This window comes from Vombatus ursinus, unplaced genomic scaffold (assembly GCF_900497805.2).
Source record: "Vombatus ursinus unplaced genomic scaffold, bare-nosed wombat genome assembly UNPS02014848.1, whole genome shotgun sequence".
NCBI lineage: Eukaryota > Metazoa > Chordata > Mammalia > Diprotodontia > Vombatidae > Vombatus > Vombatus ursinus.
Window position 1 is genome coordinate 1,454,163 of NW_020954626.1, and position 20,945 is coordinate 1,475,107.

The window sequence follows — 20,945 nt, forward strand, 5'->3', positions numbered from 1 at the left end:
TCCTGACTCAAGATCCCCAATGCTACTTAGTTGCCCTGGTTTTAATATACAGCTCCTTAGAACACTTTAAGAAAATTGCACCATGTATTAAGGTAGAAGTTGCTCTGAAATGCTTTAGGGCCCTGTCCATGTTTAAAAACAATTTATAAATTCCAGAGCCTCTTACATAACCATTTCCAGAAGCCTTTAATTGTTCCCCACCAACATCAGGATCCAATTTCTCCCTCATTGCATCCCTTTCTACTTTATGACAATAGGGTACCTGCTACAGCTTTCCTAAAGAACTCCCAAATGTAGTGAGGATGCCCTGGTCACCATCAGTCCTGTTTCCTTTTCCAAGGCCTTTATCCAGTTGAGTGTGGTACAATTCAACAAGCTTGTACTGAGTGCATATTGAGTCAGTCAATCATTCAATAAATATTTATTAAGCATTTACCGTGTGCCAGGCCTTGTGTTAATTACACTCTTGAGACACCAAGAAAGTCCGAAGATAGTCCCCTTAAAGTACTTACAGTCTAACAGGACCGTTTTGTGCTGGAGACACAGTGAAAAGTGAGGCCTGTCCTTAAGTTGCTGATGGTTATCTGAAGGGATAAAGCATGTATCCTAGGTAATTTCTTGTTGTTTTATTGGAAGAGAAAACTCCCTCTGTCAATGCAAATCAACACATGGCATGATGTCATTATACTTTTATAGTCTTAAGAGAGTTTGCTGAAAGCACTGAGTGGTTAAGTAACCTGCCCAAGGTCACATGGTCAGGATGTCTCAGAGAGGCCTCAGGTGGTTGACTTTGAGGCCAGCATTCTGTCCTTTATGCCATACTGCCTCTCACCCAGATACATAAGCACAATATAAATTGAGGAGGTGGTGCCAACCTTTTGCCATATCCCTTAACATGAAAACCATCACCCTCTCTTTACCAAGTTGAGAATGTACCTGGAGGGTATGGTGGAGAAGTCCCAAAGTACTGTAGCCAGGTGAGAAATGAGATGTCTGAGCTGAGCTCTCTCCTGAAATGGAGGTTTGGAGTTTATGGCCCCATCCTCCAATCAGAGGGTGTTGATGTGATCTTACAGGATGATAAGGTTATCCCAAGAATAAGATTTCTGGGGCATGATAGAGAAATCAGAGAATACCTCCCTCCATCCAAAAAAAAAAAAAAAAACATGAAAATAAACCGGCACTACTTTCTGGTACTTTGGTTCAGAGGTTAGTGAAGAAAGTTGCAACTTTGACTTGCAAAAATTATGTTACATTTATATCAAGGGCCTACTATGTGCCAGGCACTGCTAAGCACCAGGAATAAAAAAGGAGGCAAAAGACAGTCCCTACCCTTAATGAGTTTACAGTCTGGTTTCATGCACATTTTCCTAATTTATCAGGGTTGGCCTTACTCAGAGTGTGCTATACTTTCAGGGCTCCCACCATCAAGAAAGTATAGTCCGAGATGACTCTGGAAAATAGATTGCTTATTCCTGCCTGCTGCTAGGTGGTCATCTCATTGAAGGTGGTCATCTTGTCTTCTCATGAGGCAGTATATTTGGATTGAGCGCTGGACTTGGAATCAGGAAGGACTGTCCAGATTCTACCTCTTAGACTTACCAGCTGAGTAACTATGGGCCGATCACCAAACCCCTCTACAGCTCAGTTTCCTCATTTGTAAAATGGAGATAACAATACTTGTCATATTTTCCTCACTGAGTTATTGTGTGGCACAAATGAGGCGATATAGCAAACCTTAAAGGGCTATTTAAACAGTTGTTATTATCTTCTGCAAATAATAGCATTGATATAGACCTTAAAGGATTGCAAAGCACTTTACATCTATTATTATCTCATTTAGGTGCCATGGTCTTTTCATTGTCACAAGTCCTTTTCAAATGGTTACACTCAATTGAATAAAGGTTGTAATCTTGCTTTCTATCTGTCAAGGCAAAAAAAAGGGTTTCACCTAGAATACCATCCCCACTCTTCCCTGAGAAGCTAAGCCAAGCACATCCTCTATACCAGGGTCTACTTGTATACCTCTATACTAGGATTTGTTCTGTGAAGTTTGGATTCAGTTAAAGGGCCTTGACCTAGAGGGCCACATGTGGCCTCAAGGCCGCTGGTTCCCCACTCCTGCTCTGTACCATGAGAGGCTCCATAGGGGAACGTTAATAGAGATCTTTTTGTAAAGATCTTAACTTCAGGCCTTGGGATTTTATGTATCAGGGAGTTTAAAGATCAAACAGTATACAGAAATGTATTTTTTATGATATTTTAGTCCATTCACATAAATAGTATTTTCCTTGCCTGGTACAGAAATCCTATTTCCTGTCAGTAGATATGATTAAAATTGCTTGTCATGCTTATGGAGATTTCGAGATTCATGCAGAGCTTGACTTTCCAATCTTTTCCTTAAATAAGTCATAAAACTAGAATTCAGATATGCACAGATAGAGAACAGTTGCAAATTATATGCCTTGGCAGCTGTGGCAACCCTCAGCCCTCAAAATATTCATGCATTTTCTGATGAGTGTTATTAGAAGGTCAAGTGTCTTTTTAAGCCTCCCGTAAACACAAGAATAACGTTTCTTTCTTGCTTATATAACAGCCAGTCCTAGTCGTGTGTCACAGAATGCTAGATCCAGAAAGGATTTGCAAGATTTCCAAATTCAATTCTCATTTGATAGATGAGGAAACAGACCCAGAGTTAGCTAGTTAGTCAGGTTAAGTGATTTGCCCAAGGTTCTTTGCTTAGTTTAAATTACCTATTTAGTATACAAATTATGAAAGCCAATTGAAATCCCTTTGCAGAGCCTGTTCTTACCACATACATGCTACCTTGCAAGAAAAAATAGCACTGGGATTTGTTTTGTTTCTAAATTTAATGCAATCCCGTAAAAGGTTTATCCTTCCACCAGTGCATATACAACTTGCAGACCTCTAAGTAGAGATAGTCTATGTGAGATGCCAAACATTCATTACCTGGTGGCCAACCTTCTAGTTAGTAATGAGCCTCCCAGAAATTAGTTAAATTGGATCTCAGATGATAAACCTTCCATTGCTGGGCCCAGACTTAGAGTCTTTCCAGCTTGATAGAGGACGTGCCAAAATTTACACCCAACTGGCAAAGCCTCTGAGAACCCAGGGTCGCCTCCATACCATGACAAGATTCCATAATAGAATTTTAGTGAGGTCTTTCTGTGAAGACCTTCTCTTTAAGCTTTGGGATTTTATGTATCAGTGAGGATAAAGATCAAACAATAAACAAAAAAGTATTTCTAAGCATCATCTTTTTCTTTTTCTGTAAGATTCCAATTGTACCATGATAAATAGATATAGGAAGATGCTAATATTTGAATTTTCACTTACCAAAGAAAATAATGAATAATTTAATTGGAAAGAATGCACCAAAACACCTTTGGGTTTCATTACTGCCCACTTATATGACAATTCTTCATCTTCTCTGGTTTGTAGGTGCTACGTTAGTTTTACGTACCAAATTTTCAGCCAGCCAGTTTTGGGAAGACTGCAGAAAATACAAAGTGACAATTATACAGTACATCGGTGAGCTGCTTCGGTATTTGTGCAACGTACCCAAGGTAAACCCACACATACCCAAAATGTTGACACACCCTGATATACGTTGACATACCCTGATATGGTATTCTCCTGTGTGCCAGAAGATTGTAGTGCATGTTGGTAACTTGAGCTAAAATTAGCATCACCTTTCTTCATCTACAAGATCTTTTTTTATGACTGAACCACCAGAACTTCTAACTTTCTGACTGATGTTCATCAGCGAGGAGCCATGAGGTTAGGAGCCACAGCTGGACCAGGACAACAGTGAGCATATACGGGTTACTCATTCTAGGCCTGTAATCCTAGGGGGCATATCAGAGTAGGTTAGATTCAGGAACCCTGTAGTGGTTTTCTCAAGATGCTTTTTCCTTCCGTTGCTATTCGTTCAATCCTCTCCAAATGAACCTTTCCCTTTCCCACATCCGATTCTTTGCTCATGTCATTCTCTTCACCTGAAAAGCCATCCTTACCATCACTGCCTATAAAATTCTTCTCATTCTTTAGATCTTTATTTCTTTCGTGAAGCCTCCTCTAATCATTTGAACCAGAACTGAGCTCTCCCTCCCGTGAATTTCTGTAACATTTTGTACCACTTTCATTTATTACAATACCATTGGGCCATCTTTTGTTTCAATTCTTACCTAGCCTTTAATCATCAACTGGGCGTGGCCTCAGACAAAGTGAGACCTGGGAAAGACCTTAATTTAGAAAGGCCAACATCACCCATTGCATCCTGAGCCATCGCCAGTCGTCTCGACCTATTGTCTTGCTGCTGGGCTCCAGTGACTCTGGAGGAGAGAATAAGGCTGATGACTTTGCCCAGCTCTGCCTCACATAAATCCAATCCACGAGCAAGTCAAGATATCACCCTCATGATGTCATTGGTCCTCTTCAAGAATGAAGGACAAACAACAACAACCTTGTAAAGTAGTTACTTGCATACATATTTTAAGGGACCAAATAAAACAATCAATATTTATTGTCCCCTATGAACAAGGTACTGTACTAAGTGATGTAGAGTATATTAGGGACACATAACACAGAATACCTACTATTAAGGAGTTTATTCTCTAATTGAGATGTAATATGTAGATTTGGAATAGTAACAAGACAAGGTAGTATGTGATCAATGATTGTTGTTGTTCAGTCATTTCAGTCATGCCTGACTCTTCATGACCACATTTGAGGTTTTCTTGACAAAGATACTGGAGTGGTTTGCCATTTCCTTTTCTACATCATTTTATAGATGAGGAACTGAGGCAAACAAGGTTAAGTGACTTGCCCAGGGTCAGACAACCGATAAGTGTCTGAGTTCAGCTTTGAACTCCCAAAGATGAGTCTTCCTGACGCCAAGCCCAGCACTCTATCCACTTTGCCACCTGGCTGCTCCGTGATCAATGATAAATAGCAAATAATGGTACAGAACTGATCATAGAATCATAGAATCTCAAAGTTGTAAGGGCTTCTAGTCCTCCCTGTACTTGAAGAAGAATCTTCTCTACAGTGTATCTAACAAGTGGTCATCCAGCATTCACTCGAAGATCTCTATTGAAGGGAAATCCCCTGCCTCCCAAAGCAGCCCATTCCACTTTGGGATAATTCTAATCATTAGAAAGTTTTTCCTTACATCAAGATTAAATTTGCCTCACTGTAACTTCTACCCCTTCTTTGCTTCTTGTTTTTCCCACTAGGGTCAAGTTGAACAATCTGTTCCCTATTTCATATGACATGAGATCATCCTTTTTGCTAGGTCTTCTCTTCTCCAAGCTCTGAATATGCTCAGTTCTTTCAGCAGAATCTAATATGGCATGGTCTCAAGGTCTTTCACCATTCTGTTTGCCCTCTTTAGGATATTCTGCAGTTTATTAATGTCCTTCCTAAAATATGGCACCAGGAACTGAACATAAGATTCTAAATGGGTTATGATGAGGGGAGAGTACAGGGGGACTCTCACCTCCCTAATCCCAAACACTATGATTCCCTTAATGCAACCTAAATTAGCATCAGTTTTGGTTTTTTGTTGTTGTTGTTGTTTTTCACTGCAATATCATACTATTGAATCATATTGAGTTTAAATCTATTAAAATTTCTGGATTCCAAGAAGACATCTTACCTTCTACCCAATCTGGGCTTGAGGTCTTCACAATCCAGAAGTTCTTAACCTGAATAGATTTCAAAGGGTCCATGAACTAGGATGGGGGAAAAATATATATCTTTGTTTTCACTAACTTATTCTAAGAAGGGGTCCCTAGGTTTCACCAGGGATACACAATAGAAAAAAAGATTAAGAGCTCTTGTCATAACTGGTAGGAAGGCTGACTAGCTCACCAGTGGACAGAGTTAAACACAAGAACTGGTTTTTTCATGAAGACTGTATCTGATATTAAAGCTGCATTTTAGGTAGACTTAGTAAGTTTATGATGGCCACTTTTAACTGGCAAAGAGTGAAATAAGAATACATCAAGATGATTTAGATGCTGGATAAATGTTGATCGATTGATAATGGGAAAGGAAGAAGAAAAGAAAGAGTATGGGGAAAAACAGCATTCCCCTGAGTTTACACTTTTCCCAAGAAACGTTATTGAGCCCTCTTGGCTACAGATGAACTGCTTGATCCAAATTGAAATTTCATTTTTCAAGGTTTGGAAAAGCCTAGCCCCTGAAAACCCTTCCGGGTTCATGAACATAGCCATTTCTGCTCTGGTTGTAATTTGTGGTCAGTTCAAGGAATGATTTATTTATTTTGTCACCCAGCAAAAAACTATAGGATTATAGGTTTCTGGAATAGACCTTAGAGATTCCTAGTGAAACTGTCATATTTTGCAGCAATCTGAGGCCCAGGGAGATAAAATGATTTACCCAAGGTCAAGTAGGGAGTTGTGACAGGACAAGGATTCGAGTCCAGTGATTCCATATCCAGATTCTGTCCCTCTGTGAGCCTGTTTCCACACCAGTAAAAACAGGAGGTTAGACTAGGTAAGAATAATAATAATAATAAAAATAATAATGATATTTATATAGTGCTTACTATGTGCCAGGCACTATGCTAATTGCTTTATAATTATTATCTCATTTGATCCTTACAACAACCCTGGGAAGTAAGTGCTTTTATTGTCCCTGTTTTACAGATGAGGAAACTGAAGCAAACTGAGGTAAGTGACTTGCCCAGGTCACACAGCTAGTAAGTGTCTGAGGCCAGATTTGAACTCAGGTCTTCCTGACTCTGGGCCTAGCACTCTATCCACTGAACCCAGGGTCACACAGCTAGTAAGTATCTGTCTGAGGCTAGATTTGAACTCAAGTCTTCCTGACTCCAATCCGGGCATTCTATCCACTCTACCACCTATCTGTGATTCTGTGAACAAGAGACAGGTGGTAAGACTGGGTCCTTTTGAAAGAGAAGTGATGTCCTAGAAGTCAAGCCACCAAATCAATGAATGTTGTAAAGGTTAAAATACCAGTTATTTCATCCTGATTGTTCAGCAGGTTTGCCAGGTGTCATTTCAGTAATGCCCAGGACAGCATCCTTGGCAAAAAAAAAAAAAAGGCTCCAACCTCTCAGTGTCTGCTTATTTTATGATTGATTTTCTTTCACAGTAGTATCCCACCTGGCCTTCAAGGTCATATTTTTCTTGATTAAAATACAGTAGCCCATATGGTCCCCATCTGTTGATCTTTTCTTCTCTACCTGTAATGCACAGCTTGTCAGCTACCAGTCTTATGGGACAGTCTTTGTTGTTCTTATTAGTTCTAATGGGAGCTCCCTCAGTACTTCAGGATAATAAACTTGTTTATGCTTAGCTATCTCCAAGCACTACACAAATCTTATTAGTGTGTTGCATCTCAAACTTGCTGAAAAATTAGGGCAGAATGATTGATAGTTTATGTCTTTAGAACAATTCCACTGATTTAGAGGTCAAACCCCCTGACATCCATTGTCCCAGAAGTAGAACTGGGTTGTCTTCTTGCATTAGAATGTGAACTTCTTAAGGAAGGAATCATCTTACTTGCTTGTGTGTGTATCTCCAGTGCTTGAACATAATAAGCCTTAATAAATGTTCTGTCTTCTCTCTCTATCAATCCATTTATCTACCTAGATGCAGAGAGTATGCCAACCTGAGAAGAGATTTTCCTTGCCTTTTACTGATTTCTGTGTAGGGCCTTTAGCTTCTCATAAAGAATTTTTGAATATTATAGGCACTGATCAAAATCCCAGAGGAACGCTTTTAAAAATTGGACAGCCACTGGGTCATAATACTCATCCAAATAGGAAACCTACATCTCAGAATCTTAGAGTTGAAAAAGACCTAAAGGTTATCTGGTTTAAGAATGTCAAACCCAGATCTTTGTTTAGTACCACTCCTTCCCCTCCAAATAATATTTATCCCTTTGATGACAAGTCTTTCTGAATGGAAAAAAATGTGTAGATGGAAGTTATTAGATTAATTCAAATAAATGTCTTTTTGAGTTTGAGACCTAGTCAAGCCTCCCATCCAATGCAGGAATTACCCTTCCAAAATCTCTAACAGGATCTCATGCTAGCATTTGGTAGCTTTCCCTTGTTCTTGTTGACTTGTTTTAGGCATGTCTGCCTCTTCTTGGTGCTATTTAGGGTTTTCTTGGCAAAGATACTGGAGTGGTTTGCCATTTCCTTCTTTGGCTCATTTTGCAGATGAGGAAACTGAGACAAATGGGGTTAAGTGACTTGCGTAAAGTTACACAGCCAGTAAGTTTCTTAGGCCAGATTTGAACTCAGGAAGAGGAGTGAGTCTTCCTGACTCTAGGCCCAGCACTAAACCCCACTGCACCACCTAGTTTTTCCTTCCTTCCTCCTCCTCCTCCTCTGTTCTACACCTGAAAACCCTGTTACTTATTTCCCTACTCTCTGTGCCTTTGCTCCAGTCTCTTGACAAACTGGTGACCCTTCTCTTTGCCAAGTCAACCTCTTCTACTTGTATCTTTGATTCCCCTCCTCTCATCCAAGAGGTTGTCCCTTTGACCCTGTCCTCTCCTCCCAAAATGCTAATTATAGTAAGCTTTATGAGTAACTAGTCTAAGAGATGCCCACTCTTACTCAATCTTCAATTTCTTTCAATCTTCTTTCTTATGGATTTATCCAGTGTTAAAGCTTCTCTGGCCATCAGGCAATCCCATTTCAGAGAAGTTGTAGCCTCTGCCTCAAAGGTCTCCCAGGTCCTCTGAAACTTTTGGAACTCACAAGTTAGAAGTGTCCATCAATCCTTGACAGAATCCCACCAGGGCAAACTTGCCTAATTGAATCCACGTTCTATCTACATTGGGAGCAGCAGTGAGGTTACCAAAAATAATACCAAAGTAGAGAAGGATCCATCCTTCCTCACCTTTCATATGATGCCACCGGGGGAGCCATAGCCAAGAGAGTTCAGCCAGAAGTTGTCTTCCCTTTTAATGGTCCACTGAGTCATTAGCTCTTCTAATGGCTCAGTAGTCAATTAAAGAATTTTTCATTGCTTCAAATTATGAACTCTTTATGAATTATGAATTATCTGTCATAGTCAGAAGCCAGTTCCAGAACACAGTAGACCAGGAATATCTGCCCACATGCACAGTGATATCAAATTCAAATAGAAATGGATCTCTGCAGACTGCAAATTGACTTAGAAAACCACAAATTAACATTATCTATGTTGTATTTTTATTTTGATAAACATTTCCCAATTCATTTTAATCTAGTTTGGGCTGCACCCTGCAAGTCTGATATCTCTGTTGCAAGGGATGATCCTTATAGGCTCAAGTATCTTTGCTACTTTTGAAAAGGGAAATAGGGGGCAGCTAGTTGGCACAGTGGATAGAGCACCGGCCCTGAAGTCAGGAGGACCTGAGTTCAAATCTGGTCTCAGATCAAACACTTGACACTTACTAGCTATGTGACCCTGGGCAAAACGCTTAACCTCAATTGCCTAAAAAAGAAAAAAAAAATGTAAAAAAAAAATGAAAAGGGAAATAAAATAGAGGCAACACCATAAAAGAGAGTTGCTTTGAGCTCAGTTACCTCATTCTGAGCATCCACCTTCTCTCTAATATCACCCTTCAGTAGAAAACAGAAAAATTGGTAAGCAGTACCCAGTCAATCAGCAAACATTTATTAAGTGCCCTACTACAGGCCAGGCATAGTGCTAGTTGCTGGGGACACAAGCAAAAAATCCCTACCTCAAAGAGATTACATTCTAATGAGAAAGAAGACAAATGTACGTATGCATGTGTGTGTATATGTGTATGTATATTCAGTATAAAGTGAATGAATATAACTTAGCCAAATACAGAATAGTTTGGGAGAGAGGGCTGTAACAGATGAGGTGATCAAGAGAGGTCTCATGTAAAAAATGTTGCTTTAGCTACATTTGAAAAGGAAGAAAGAGACTCTTCTGAGGCAGAGTCCAGGAGGAAGTACATTCCAGGCATGTGGGATGGCCAGAAGCACAAAGACAGGAGATAGAATGTCCCATGAGAGGAACATAAGAACATGTGAGAGAGGGCCAATGTGACTGGATTTCCAAGTGCTTGAGGAAGAATCATGTCCAATAAGACTGGAGAGATAGGTTGGGGCCAGGTAACAAAAGGCTTTGTTTTTATTTTGGGGGGAAGCAATAAGGATTAAGTGACTTGCCCAAGGTCCCACAGCTAGTAAGTGAGGTCAAATTTGAACTCAGGTCCTCCTGACTCCAGGGTCAGTGCGCTATCCACTGTGACACCTAACTGTCCCTACAAAGGGCTTTAAAAGATGAATAGAGGAGTTTATATTTGATCATAGAAGAAATAAGAAGCCGACGGAATTGGTTGAGTAGGAAAGTCACATGGTTAAATCTATGCTTAAGAAAAGTTGCTTTAGCAGCAGTGTGCTAGATGGACTGGAGTGGTGAGAGACTAGAGCCAGGGTGACCAATTATGATGATGATGATGATGACAATGATGATATCTAACATTTAACATTTGGATAGTGCTTACTGTGTACCAGGCACTGTCCTAAGAGCTTTACAATTATCATCTCATTTGGTTCTCACAACAGCCCTGAGAGGTAGTTGATATTATTATCCCCATTTTACAGATGAGGAAACTGAAGCAAACAGAGGTTAAGTGACTTGCCTAGGATCGCACAGCTAGTAAGTGTGTGAAGTTGAATTAGAATTCAGATCTTCCATCACTCTATCCACTGCCCTACAAATCATTCCAATAATTTAGGCAAGAAGTAATGAGGTTCTGAATGAAGATAGTAGCTGTGTGATAAGTCAGATACAAAAGATCTTGTGGAGACTTGACAGCTGATTGAATATGTGGGGTGAGGGAGAATGAGGAAACACTGCAGTGGCAAATGGCTGGACATTAACCTGATCCGTTCCAAACATTTATTTTGTCTGTTAGCAGTTTTCCCCAAAGGTTTTCCCCCCAGGTTTGCTACAGCTGAAATTAGCTGAGCAATAAAGGGTTTGTTTTTTTTTTTGAAGAACTTATTCCAAGAGGAAAATTAAGCAACTGCTGTAAGTGAAGATGAGAACCTGTTATAAATATGGAAATAACACAACTTCACAATCAGGTTGGCTTCACAACCAGGCAATTATGCAATCAACAAACATTTATTAAGCACTTTGTGCCAATCACTTTGCAAGGTGCTGTAAATACAGGGAATCTCCACCTTCAAGGATTGTACATTCTAACAAACTAAGGAAACACGAAAATGTTGTCATGTTGTTGTCAAACATTTGTTTGTCAAAACAGCTTCTTTTTGCTGCTTCCAAAAGATTGCAGTCAGAAAAACCTGTGTCTGAATCCTGCCTCTCCCTCTCAGTTGCCGTGTATCTATGTTTTCGTGTAAAGAGATCTGAATTTGAAGTCAAAGACGCTGACTTCAAATCCCAGCTCTGACACTTAACTAACCATGTGATCTTAGACAAGTGACTTCACTCCTTTGAGTCTCAGTTTCTTCATCTGTAAAATAGGGGAAATAATACCTATAGCACTCATCTCATGGACTTGTCAAGAGGGTTAAATGAGGGACGGGTCGTCAAATGGTAAAGTGCGAAAATCTTGAGGAACTCTATAAATGCCAGCTGTTATTATGCTTAAGTAGAACACATGAAGCTGATTTGGAACTGGAGGACCTAGGTTCAAATCTAAGCTTACTTACTGCCTTTGTGATCTTGGGTAAATCACTTCAACTCTCTGGGACTCAGTTTCCTCATCTCTAAAATGAGGGGGATTAGACTGGATGACTTAAAAGGTCCATTCTAGCCCTGCGTCTGTTTTTGTGTGAACCTGAGATTACTACTGGAATGATTCTTTGGCCATTACTTTGGTGAGAAAGCAGTATAATAGAAGAAGGACTGAAGGCTTGGATACCTCCTGAACATGGTCACTAGGTGTTTACACTTCATTGGGGCCAAACCTTAGCTCTGGAGGAGGGCCTGTCTTTCCTGAGGTCCTCTCAAGTTGTCTTAGGAGGACAACTGCTTCACCTCTTTATTTTTGTTGCTCTACATTCATTTCGTGGTGATTTTCTGTCTGTTTGTGGAGGAAATTGGGAGAGCCTGGAAATTTCTGACCTATTCCACCATCTTCCCAAAATGCCTTTTGGCAGCTCAGTTTTCTGTATTCTAATAGTCCCTAAGAAGAAATAGCATAGAAAAAGAAGGCAATCCATAGGTAATCTGACCTGTTCCCATTTGGAACTGACTCATGTTTATGTTACCAGATACCTCCATTAGAACTACCAAGAGCTCTTGGCACATAGTGATATCAAGTTTGTTGGTCGGTCAGGTTTTTTTGTTTGTTTTTTGGGAGAGGATGGAGTAAGACCAGACTTCTCATTTTATTGATATAGAGAACTTCTGGTAAGGAAATTGCCTCTACCAATGGAGTGTAACAACTGCTCTGCAAACTTAGAGAGTTTCCTGTTGGACTTAGAAGTTCATTGAGATAACCAGGGTCACACAGCCAATATATGTCAGAACCCAAGTTCTTTCTCGCTCTGAAACCACCTCCCTTTTTCTTATTCCCAGTTTTTAGCCTTTTTCTTCTCTATTTTTTACTTTTATATCTCCTTTCCCATCTTATTCTATCTTTTCTCCTGTTTTCTTTTGTCTGTTTCTCTTCTGATTTTTCAACTCCTCAGTTGACCTTCTATCTACTGCTCCTTATTGCTTTTCCAAGGTTGTCTAAATAAATCCAATTTCCCTCTCAGGAAATATACTGAAGGCATAATAGCAGGTAGAGAAGACATGCTTAACATTCCACTCTCCCCCCTCAAAAATAATCCTACAAGTAGAAGAAAAGAAACCCAGGCAACATCCTTTCTGACCTAGCAATGTCATTGCCTCAGCTGAGAAATCTGCAGAAGTGGAGTTCCACCAAGAGACAGAAGTAAGAAGATGCAATGCACAGAACAGGTGTTCTGGGTGCGTGGGAAGCAGGCAGCACCTTGCAGGTGCAGAGCTTACTTGTGGTTAGGAGTGAGCAAGAGCTTACTGTCACAATACCCCAGGCTCAATTTTCATCATGTAACACAGGGATCATTTTACACACTTACACAGGATTAAGAATCTAAGCGGAAAATATGTACAGATGCACACTTCTGGGGAGCCTGTACCCTTCTCCCATGTCTGGTTCCCACCTAAGCCTACACTTGCTAATACCTGATTTTTTTTTTGTTCCTCATGCTACTCCAAATAAATAAATGTTTATTGATTGATTGATTGCTCTCCATCAGGGAGTTGGCTTAGTTTCCGTGCCCCTTTCCTCCAGCCCCACTGTGAGAGCCACTCCTTCCTCTCAGTCAGACACTGTCGTTCAAACTGTCATGGCTCCCTCTGCCCAAAATGACCTCCTCCCACTCCCCACTCCCACTGCCTTTCTCCTCTAATCAGAAACTATGCCTTTCATGTTACAATTAAAGAAAGAGGATTCAAATGTAAGTGTTTCTGTAAGAAGTAACTGTGACTTAAATCAGGATGAAGTATGGCAGATTCTATGATGGGAAGGTAAAGTATCTGTAATCTTGGATCAATTTCACATTTACTTATCTGTGCACTTGTTTTCCCCCAATAAAATATAAGCACCCTGAGGGCAGGGCTGTTTTGTTTTGGGCTGTGTATCTCTAGCATCTAACACAGTGGCTGGTATATAGCAGTCACTTAAATGCTTAATTAAATGAATGAATAAGGGGACATTCTGCCAGTCCCTCCCCTCTAATGTAAATATAAATATATGTATGTATTTTTAAGTAGTTATTTTTTATTTTTAATTTATGGAATAAAACAAGCATTTTAATAGCATGGTATAATTTTTAAAAAAGGTGATTGCACATGAAACTTCAAGTCTACTATGTAGTACATAGTTATTTGTATGCTGTCTCTCTCATTAAAATATGAACTCCTTCAGAGCACAGATCATGTGTTTTTACCTTTCTTTATATGCTCCGCACTTTCTGCAATACCTAGTACTTAGTAAACTTTTGATCAATGGTGTTGACTGACTGATGTCAAGAGAAAGAATGAAAACAAACTTTCCCACTTTACAACCTGCCCAGCCATACACAAACACTTGCTAATATAATATAAACCCTTCTTTTAGCCTGTAACATTTAAACAAGTCTTTTCCTAGTGCTTATTTATAGTGAAGCGTATTCCTCCTAGGCCACCTGAGGCAATTGGGAGATGGCTTCCTCTCATTCTTCCTGTCCTGTTCCATTGGGGCAGTATTATAGTCGTGGTTTTGCCTCTAATGAGCTGGGTGACCTTGGTTTAAGTCACTTAACCTCTCCATAAAGTGAAAGGGTTGGGCTAGCTGATCTCTAAGGTCCTTTGTAGCTTTAATAGTCTTTGATTCTATTTTTAGTTAACTCTATGCTAGTTGAATACCTCTCCCATAGGGCTATGGTCTCCAGTTTTCCTCTTGGTTATCCAGGACTTAGCAGAATCCCCGACAGACAGTAGATGTTCTTAATTCTAATACCTTCCCTCTATTGATTAGGTCCTATTTATCATGTATGGGCCCCTATGTGGCACAGTGGGTAGAGTGCCTAGCCTCAGATACTTAGTAGCTGTGTGACTTTGTATGTATTTGTTTGCATGTTGTCATCCCCATGGGACTGTAAACTCCTTGAGGGCAATCACCTTTATGAGATCATAAACTCTTTTTGCCTCTTTTTGTGTCCCTATCACTTAACATAGTACCTGGCACAATAGTAAGTGTTTAATAAATGTTGATTGGTTGATTGATTGATTGACAGACTGATCACCTCAAAGAAGCTACTTTGGTTTGTCCAAGCTAAGAGGAACTAGTTATACAGGCCCTACTGGAAATTGTTCTGCAACTTAAAAGTATGGCGGAGTAGGATTCTGCCATCCATGCCTTTGTCTCTGCTCACACAACGAGCATCGTAGACCAGGTTCTCATCACCTCTCAACTGGATTACTGAATGAAATAGCTTTCTTATTGTCTCCCTGCTTCTATTCTCTTTTATCCCTTATCCTAAGCAGCTAGGTGGCACAGTGGATAGAGAGCTAGGCCTAGAGTCAGGAGGACCTGAGCTCGAATCTGGCCTCAAATACTTAATAGCTGTGTGACTCTAGGCAAGTCACTTAACCCTGTTTGCCTCAGTTGCTCATCTATAAAATGAGTTGGAGAAGGAAACAGCAAACCACTCTAGTATCTTTACTAAGAAAATCCCAAACGAAGACACCAAGAGTTGGACACGACTGAAAAACGACTCAACAACCCCTCTTATCCATTTAATCCACCTAGTTGTCAAATGGGCATTCCTAAAGTCCACGTCTGACCATGTCATTCTCTGCTCAAGAAGCTTCATGCCATCCCATTGCTTTTTTAAAAAAATAGAAGCATTTCTGTTTAGTCTTTAAAGCCTTTACTGACTGACTCAAGTCTATCTTTCTAGGCTTATTATACATCAGTCTCCCTCACACACTCCACACTTTGGTCCCATTTATTTTCTATGCATGACATTCCATCTCCTGAGTCTGCGATTTGCACGGACCATCCCTTGTGCCTAAAATGTTCTCCCTCCTCACCTCTGTCTCTTAGAATACCAATCTCCTTTGGGGATCAAACACCACTTCCTTCAAGAGGTCTCTCCTGAATTCCTCAGTTGTTAGTGTGCCCCACCCTACTCCACTTCCGTCACTATGTGGTTTTGTATATATTCTGTTATTTATCTGTATATATTGTTATTTACTTCTCTGTCTTACTTATGCTGCATCTCTTCAGTAGATAGAATGTATGCTCCTTGAGGGCAAAGACTGTCTCACTTTTGAATCTGTATCCTCAGGGCCTGGCCTTAATAAAGACTTAATGAAGACTTGGTTGTTTGGAGAGAAAAAAAGCTCAGTGAACAACTAGACCATTTTGGCTGAGATGTAAAGTGGATGCAGAGGAATGGTGTGAGATAGGGTCCAGAAAAGGAGCTTTGTAGTTCTTACTTTGCATTTCCACCTCAACTAATGGTAGGCTTTTTCTTTACCAGGCACTGCCCTTACGATAGTCATTCAGGTGACTTTCCCTTGTGGTCTGGATTTGAAGTCCTTTATCTCTCATTTCAGCTCACTCTACCTCTGCAATAAAAGGACTGCACGGCAGATTCAGGTCATCACTAACATGGAACATAAAAAGTTTGCTGATATTTGTCTCAGTCCCCAGAAATGTCTTCATTACGTGACCCTTACCTCTTCTCCCCACAGAAACCCAACGATCGTGATCACAGAGTGAGAATGGCAGTGGGTAATGGCTTGAGAGCAGATATTTGGAGGGAATTCATCCACCGATTTGGAGACATTCATATTTATGAATTCTATGCCTCCACTGAAGGAAATATAGGATTTTTAAATTACCCAAGAAAGATTGGTGCTGTGGGGAGACAAAACATTTTGCAGAAGGTAAGAAGAAAAAATAATGGGAACGATAAATGGATTTAGTAAAGACTTATCTAAGGATAATCAGGATCTCTTTAAAGACAATTTCAAAACTTGAATGTCCAAACTTAAGGAAAACCTGAATAACTGGGCAAACAATTGATGTTCATGTGTGGGCCAACTTCATATAGTAAAAATGACAATAATTCTCCAATTTAATTTACTTTTAATGCACTACCAATAAAAATATCAAGGGGCTTCTTAATAGAACTAGATAAACATAATGCAATATATATTGAAAAACAAGTGGAGGCGAGTGTGACACACACCTGTAGTCTCTGCTCCTGAGGAGGCTGAGGCTGGTGGATCACTTGAGGTCGGATGATCTGAGCTACACAGGGCAATGGCCATTTGAGGGTGTACAGTAAAGTGGCACCCATATGATGAGCCTCCATCAACAAGGGGCTACCAGGCCACCTAAGGAGCCAGCCCAGGTTGAAAGTGAAGCATGTCAGAGGTTCTGTTTCTGGACAGTAGTGAGATTCAGGCCTGTGAGTGGCTGGTGTACTTCTAGTCTGTGAAGCATAGGAAGACTCAGTGTGAAAAAAGAGAAAAGAGAGGGAGGGAGGAAGGATGGAAGATCAAAAATATTGAGGGGCACCTGGAACAGAAAAGGTAGTGAAAGTGGTCTTGTACCATAATACTTTCTGAAACATTACAGAAGGTGAAAAAATCATTTCAAGCCTCTGTGAGTAAAGCTAACTTTCAGATATTTCTTAGGGACTATTTCAGAATCACTTTATCTTCAGAACATGGCAATTACTATACTAGATTGGAACCAAGCCAGTAGTCTGTCTCTGAGAGTGGCATCAAGAGATACATTATAAAAGGTCCTAGATGTTTTTCATCATGCCAACCTTGAAAAGTTAAAGATAGGTTCTTTTCCCATTGTGTGCCTCCATCTTACTTTTCCACTCATAACTAACAATGGATCTATCATTCATCAATTTATCTAAAACATTACTATATTACTGTTTGTATTTCTAGACCGTAACATTTCTTGATACCTCTTGAGAGGTGGTATGGTGCGGTAGATAGAGTCATAAAGACCAAAATTGAAATCCTTCCTCTGATATGAGTCTCTGTAGCCAGGATACAATTCATATATCTTCTCAATGCTCCAAAGTAGCTTTCTAAGACTATAAATTGGAGAAGAGCTGCCAATCTACACTGATGGATGGACTTTTCCCTACCAGGAATTCCCTATGCCAATAAATTACAGGTCCAGACCAAAAAACTAGAAACAAAAAACCCGTTTCTTAAGGTCTAAAAATCCTATAGGTTCATAACTTTCTCTATTAAGTAATACTTACTGATTCTAAACATACGTCTTTCAAGCTTCAAAGTGACTTTATCTTTACTTCTGGTGACCGGATATTTGGCGAGCAAGTCTGTATTCAGCCATTAAGATTATAGTCTGGAATTGTACCTCCCCTCCCCTTAAGTCATCATCTCTTCAGACTGGAAAGGGCTGGTTTTTGTCAGACTACTCTTTAATATCAGACCTTCCTTTCCCTAAGTTGTTTGGTACTGGGATCGTAGATCTAGAATTAGAAGAGATCTCAGAGGTCATGCAGTCCTACCTCCTTACTTTACAAATGAAGAAACAGAGTTCCAGGTAACACAGGTAGTAAGTGTCAAAGGCAGGATTTGAACCCAGGTCTTCTGACTCCAGCGCCATTGCTTGGTGTATTGTACCACACCATCTCCCCCATCCATCCCCCCAGAGTTCTCTTTACCTCCCAGGGCAGGTTCCCCACCCCTGAAAGATAGGTTGGACTTTGTCAATCCGAAATTGAAGGGAAGGGCATGCTAAGAAGAGGTTCTGGTATGAGCATAGGAACAAAAATGGGGAAGTATGCAGGGCCAGGGGAGGTAATTTAGCTTGACTGGACTTGAATGCCTGAAGGGAAGTTGTGGGAAATTATGTGATGCTCATTGTAGGGGAGGGGGACTCATTCCTGACAATGCTAAACTCTGGGTGACAGAATGTCAACATAGATATGTTCAGAATTCAAAAAAATCTACCTGTGAAAGAAATCATGCTCAAAATGACAATTCATTCTGTTTTTGCTAGAAGGCTGTTTCGTATGAGTTGATTAAATATGATGTAGAAAAAGATGAACCTGTTCGAGATGGAAATGGATACTGCATAAAAGTTCCCAAAGGTACCACTGACTTTTATTAAATTGAGTAATCTGCCTAGGCAAGTCACTTAACCCTGTTTGCCTCAGTTTCCTCATCTGTCAAATGAGCTGGAGAAGAAAATGGCAAAACCCTCCAATATCTTTGCCAAGAAAACCCCAAATGGGTCACTAAGAGTCAGACATGACTGAAATTACTCGACAACAGGTTTGGATGTAAACTATGAGACAATAGTCACAAAATACTTAGTAAGTTCCTACTATGTTCCAGGCACTAAGCTAAGTGCTTGGTAAAAATGATCTGAAAGTCCCATCATTAGGTCTAAGCTAAACAGCTCTAGGGGAAGAATCCTCAGCAACTCCAGTACTCTTGGAAAGAAAATAGTCATCAACAAGGGGACAGGCCCATCCTAGCCCTTTTACCAGCAGACATGTACTAGGATTTGTTTGGACTGTTCAGAGCTAATGTGAAATGCCTAATTGGTAGTCTTTCAAACTGCTTTATGTTCCAGTTGGGTTTATATGTCAGCCTCCTAGAAGATTGTTATTATTGAAAGTTACTGAAGTTATGAAATAAATAAATGAATGAATGAATTAAGTAAGTAAGTAATCCATAGTTCTCTTATCTGTCAGAATGCCTTTTAAGGAGCATTAAGGTAGAATAAACATAGCATAAGCTGTATCACTTTGGAAATAAGGGTTTCATTTAAGTTTTAAGGACCATAAATGAAATGCCAAAAGCTACCAACTATATAAGGTTATTCTTTTACCCCTTATTTAACGGATGTTTATAAATGTCACAAACTGTGAAAATATAGTCTTTAATTTTTAACCTCAAACTGTCTTATATTATTGATAATGTTTACAAACTGATATTTTTGCAATAAGAGATAAACAATTAGTAGAATTATAGTTGTATATTGGTCTAACTACGCCTGTCCCTTCACACAGGTTCAGATCTCACCTCTGCTTCCAACTGTGTGAGCATGGACAAGTCACTTAACTTTTAAGACTTTTACCTTACCTGTGAGAAGAGGGGTAATACAACCAGGTTCCCATTAGGGCAAATAGTGAATCCCCTCAAGTGGTGACATGATTTGAATTTGCACTACATTATTTCCATTGGGCTGGAACTAGTTACCATAATTATAACTTCAAACAGCATGAATTTAAAATATATTTGTGCTCACTTCAGGACATTCATTATTTGCATTAAACAAGACCTCATTGTAATAACAGTGACCTCTCAGAATTGTTGGGAGGATCAACTGCAGTAGTATTAGTAAGGTGGTTTGCAAACCTTAAAACACAATAGGAACGTCAGCCATTGTTGTGACCATTGTTGTTATAGAGTCAAGCCTGGTGCCACACTCTTCATTTGACCTTAGCCAAAGGGCCAGTTGATAGTGAAATTTGACGATGGTGAAAATACCTGCTTTTCTCCTTCTTCTGTTATCTTAGGTGAAGTAGGATTATTAATTTGCAAAATCACACATCTCACACCATTCAGCGGCTATGCTGGAGGAAAGACTCAAACAGAAAAGAAAAAGCTAAGAGATGTCTTTAAGAAAGGTGACGTCTATTTTAACAGCGGTGACCTCTTATTAATTGATCATGAAAACTTCATCTACTTCCATGACAGAATTGGAGATACTTTCAGGTTGGTTTCTCTTTATTATTGGACAAAACAAGCCAAAAAAAAAAAACCAAAACCCTATGAAATTGGAATTGTAATCTTTAACCCACATTGGTATTTAGTCGCAGGGAAAGGGTCTGGAAATAGGATTTCATTGGTGTAGGGAATTCTTAAGTGGGGGATTCCATTTACCAATGCAGGTTAGTGCTGCAACTTTTCTAGTATTAGAGAATTGTCATAGAGAAGATACCTTACAGACAATGACTTGCCCAGGGTCATAAAGCTAGTATGTGTCAGAGGCCAGATTTGAACCCAGGTTTTCCTGACTTAGAGACCAGCTATGTCGTGCCACCTTTTTATTCTGGTAACACATGTTGTAAAAGTTGCTTCTACAAGTTTGATGTGTCAAAGAAATCTGATCATGTCACTAGAGAGAGAATCAGAATCAAGAAACCAAGGCAGCATAGTGTGGTGGAAAGAACACTAACATGGAAATCAGGAGAGGAGTTTAAATCCTGGCACCAATACATAATAGCTATGTCTGTAGGCACAAAACAAAGTATATTGTTGTTGGTGTTGTTGATCAATGATTTCAGTCCTCTCTGACTCTCTATGACTCCATTCTTTTTTTTTGTTTGTTTG

General features: G+C 39.8%; 1 protein-coding gene across 1 annotated transcript in view; it reads left to right on the forward strand.

Annotated features, from left to right (window-relative positions):
* The window catches only part of SLC27A2 (solute carrier family 27 member 2), a 66,975-nt gene that overhangs the window by 35,989 nt on the left and 10,041 nt on the right, over positions 1 to 20,945 (forward strand). The window contains exons 4-7 of the mRNA XM_027840853.1: positions 3,463 to 3,587; positions 16,293 to 16,487; positions 18,601 to 18,691; positions 20,129 to 20,327. Of these exons, the coding sequence (XP_027696654.1) occupies positions 3,463 to 3,587; positions 16,293 to 16,487; positions 18,601 to 18,691; positions 20,129 to 20,327 (610 nt within the window). The remainder of the gene's footprint in view (positions 1 to 3,462; positions 3,588 to 16,292; positions 16,488 to 18,600; positions 18,692 to 20,128; positions 20,328 to 20,945) is intronic.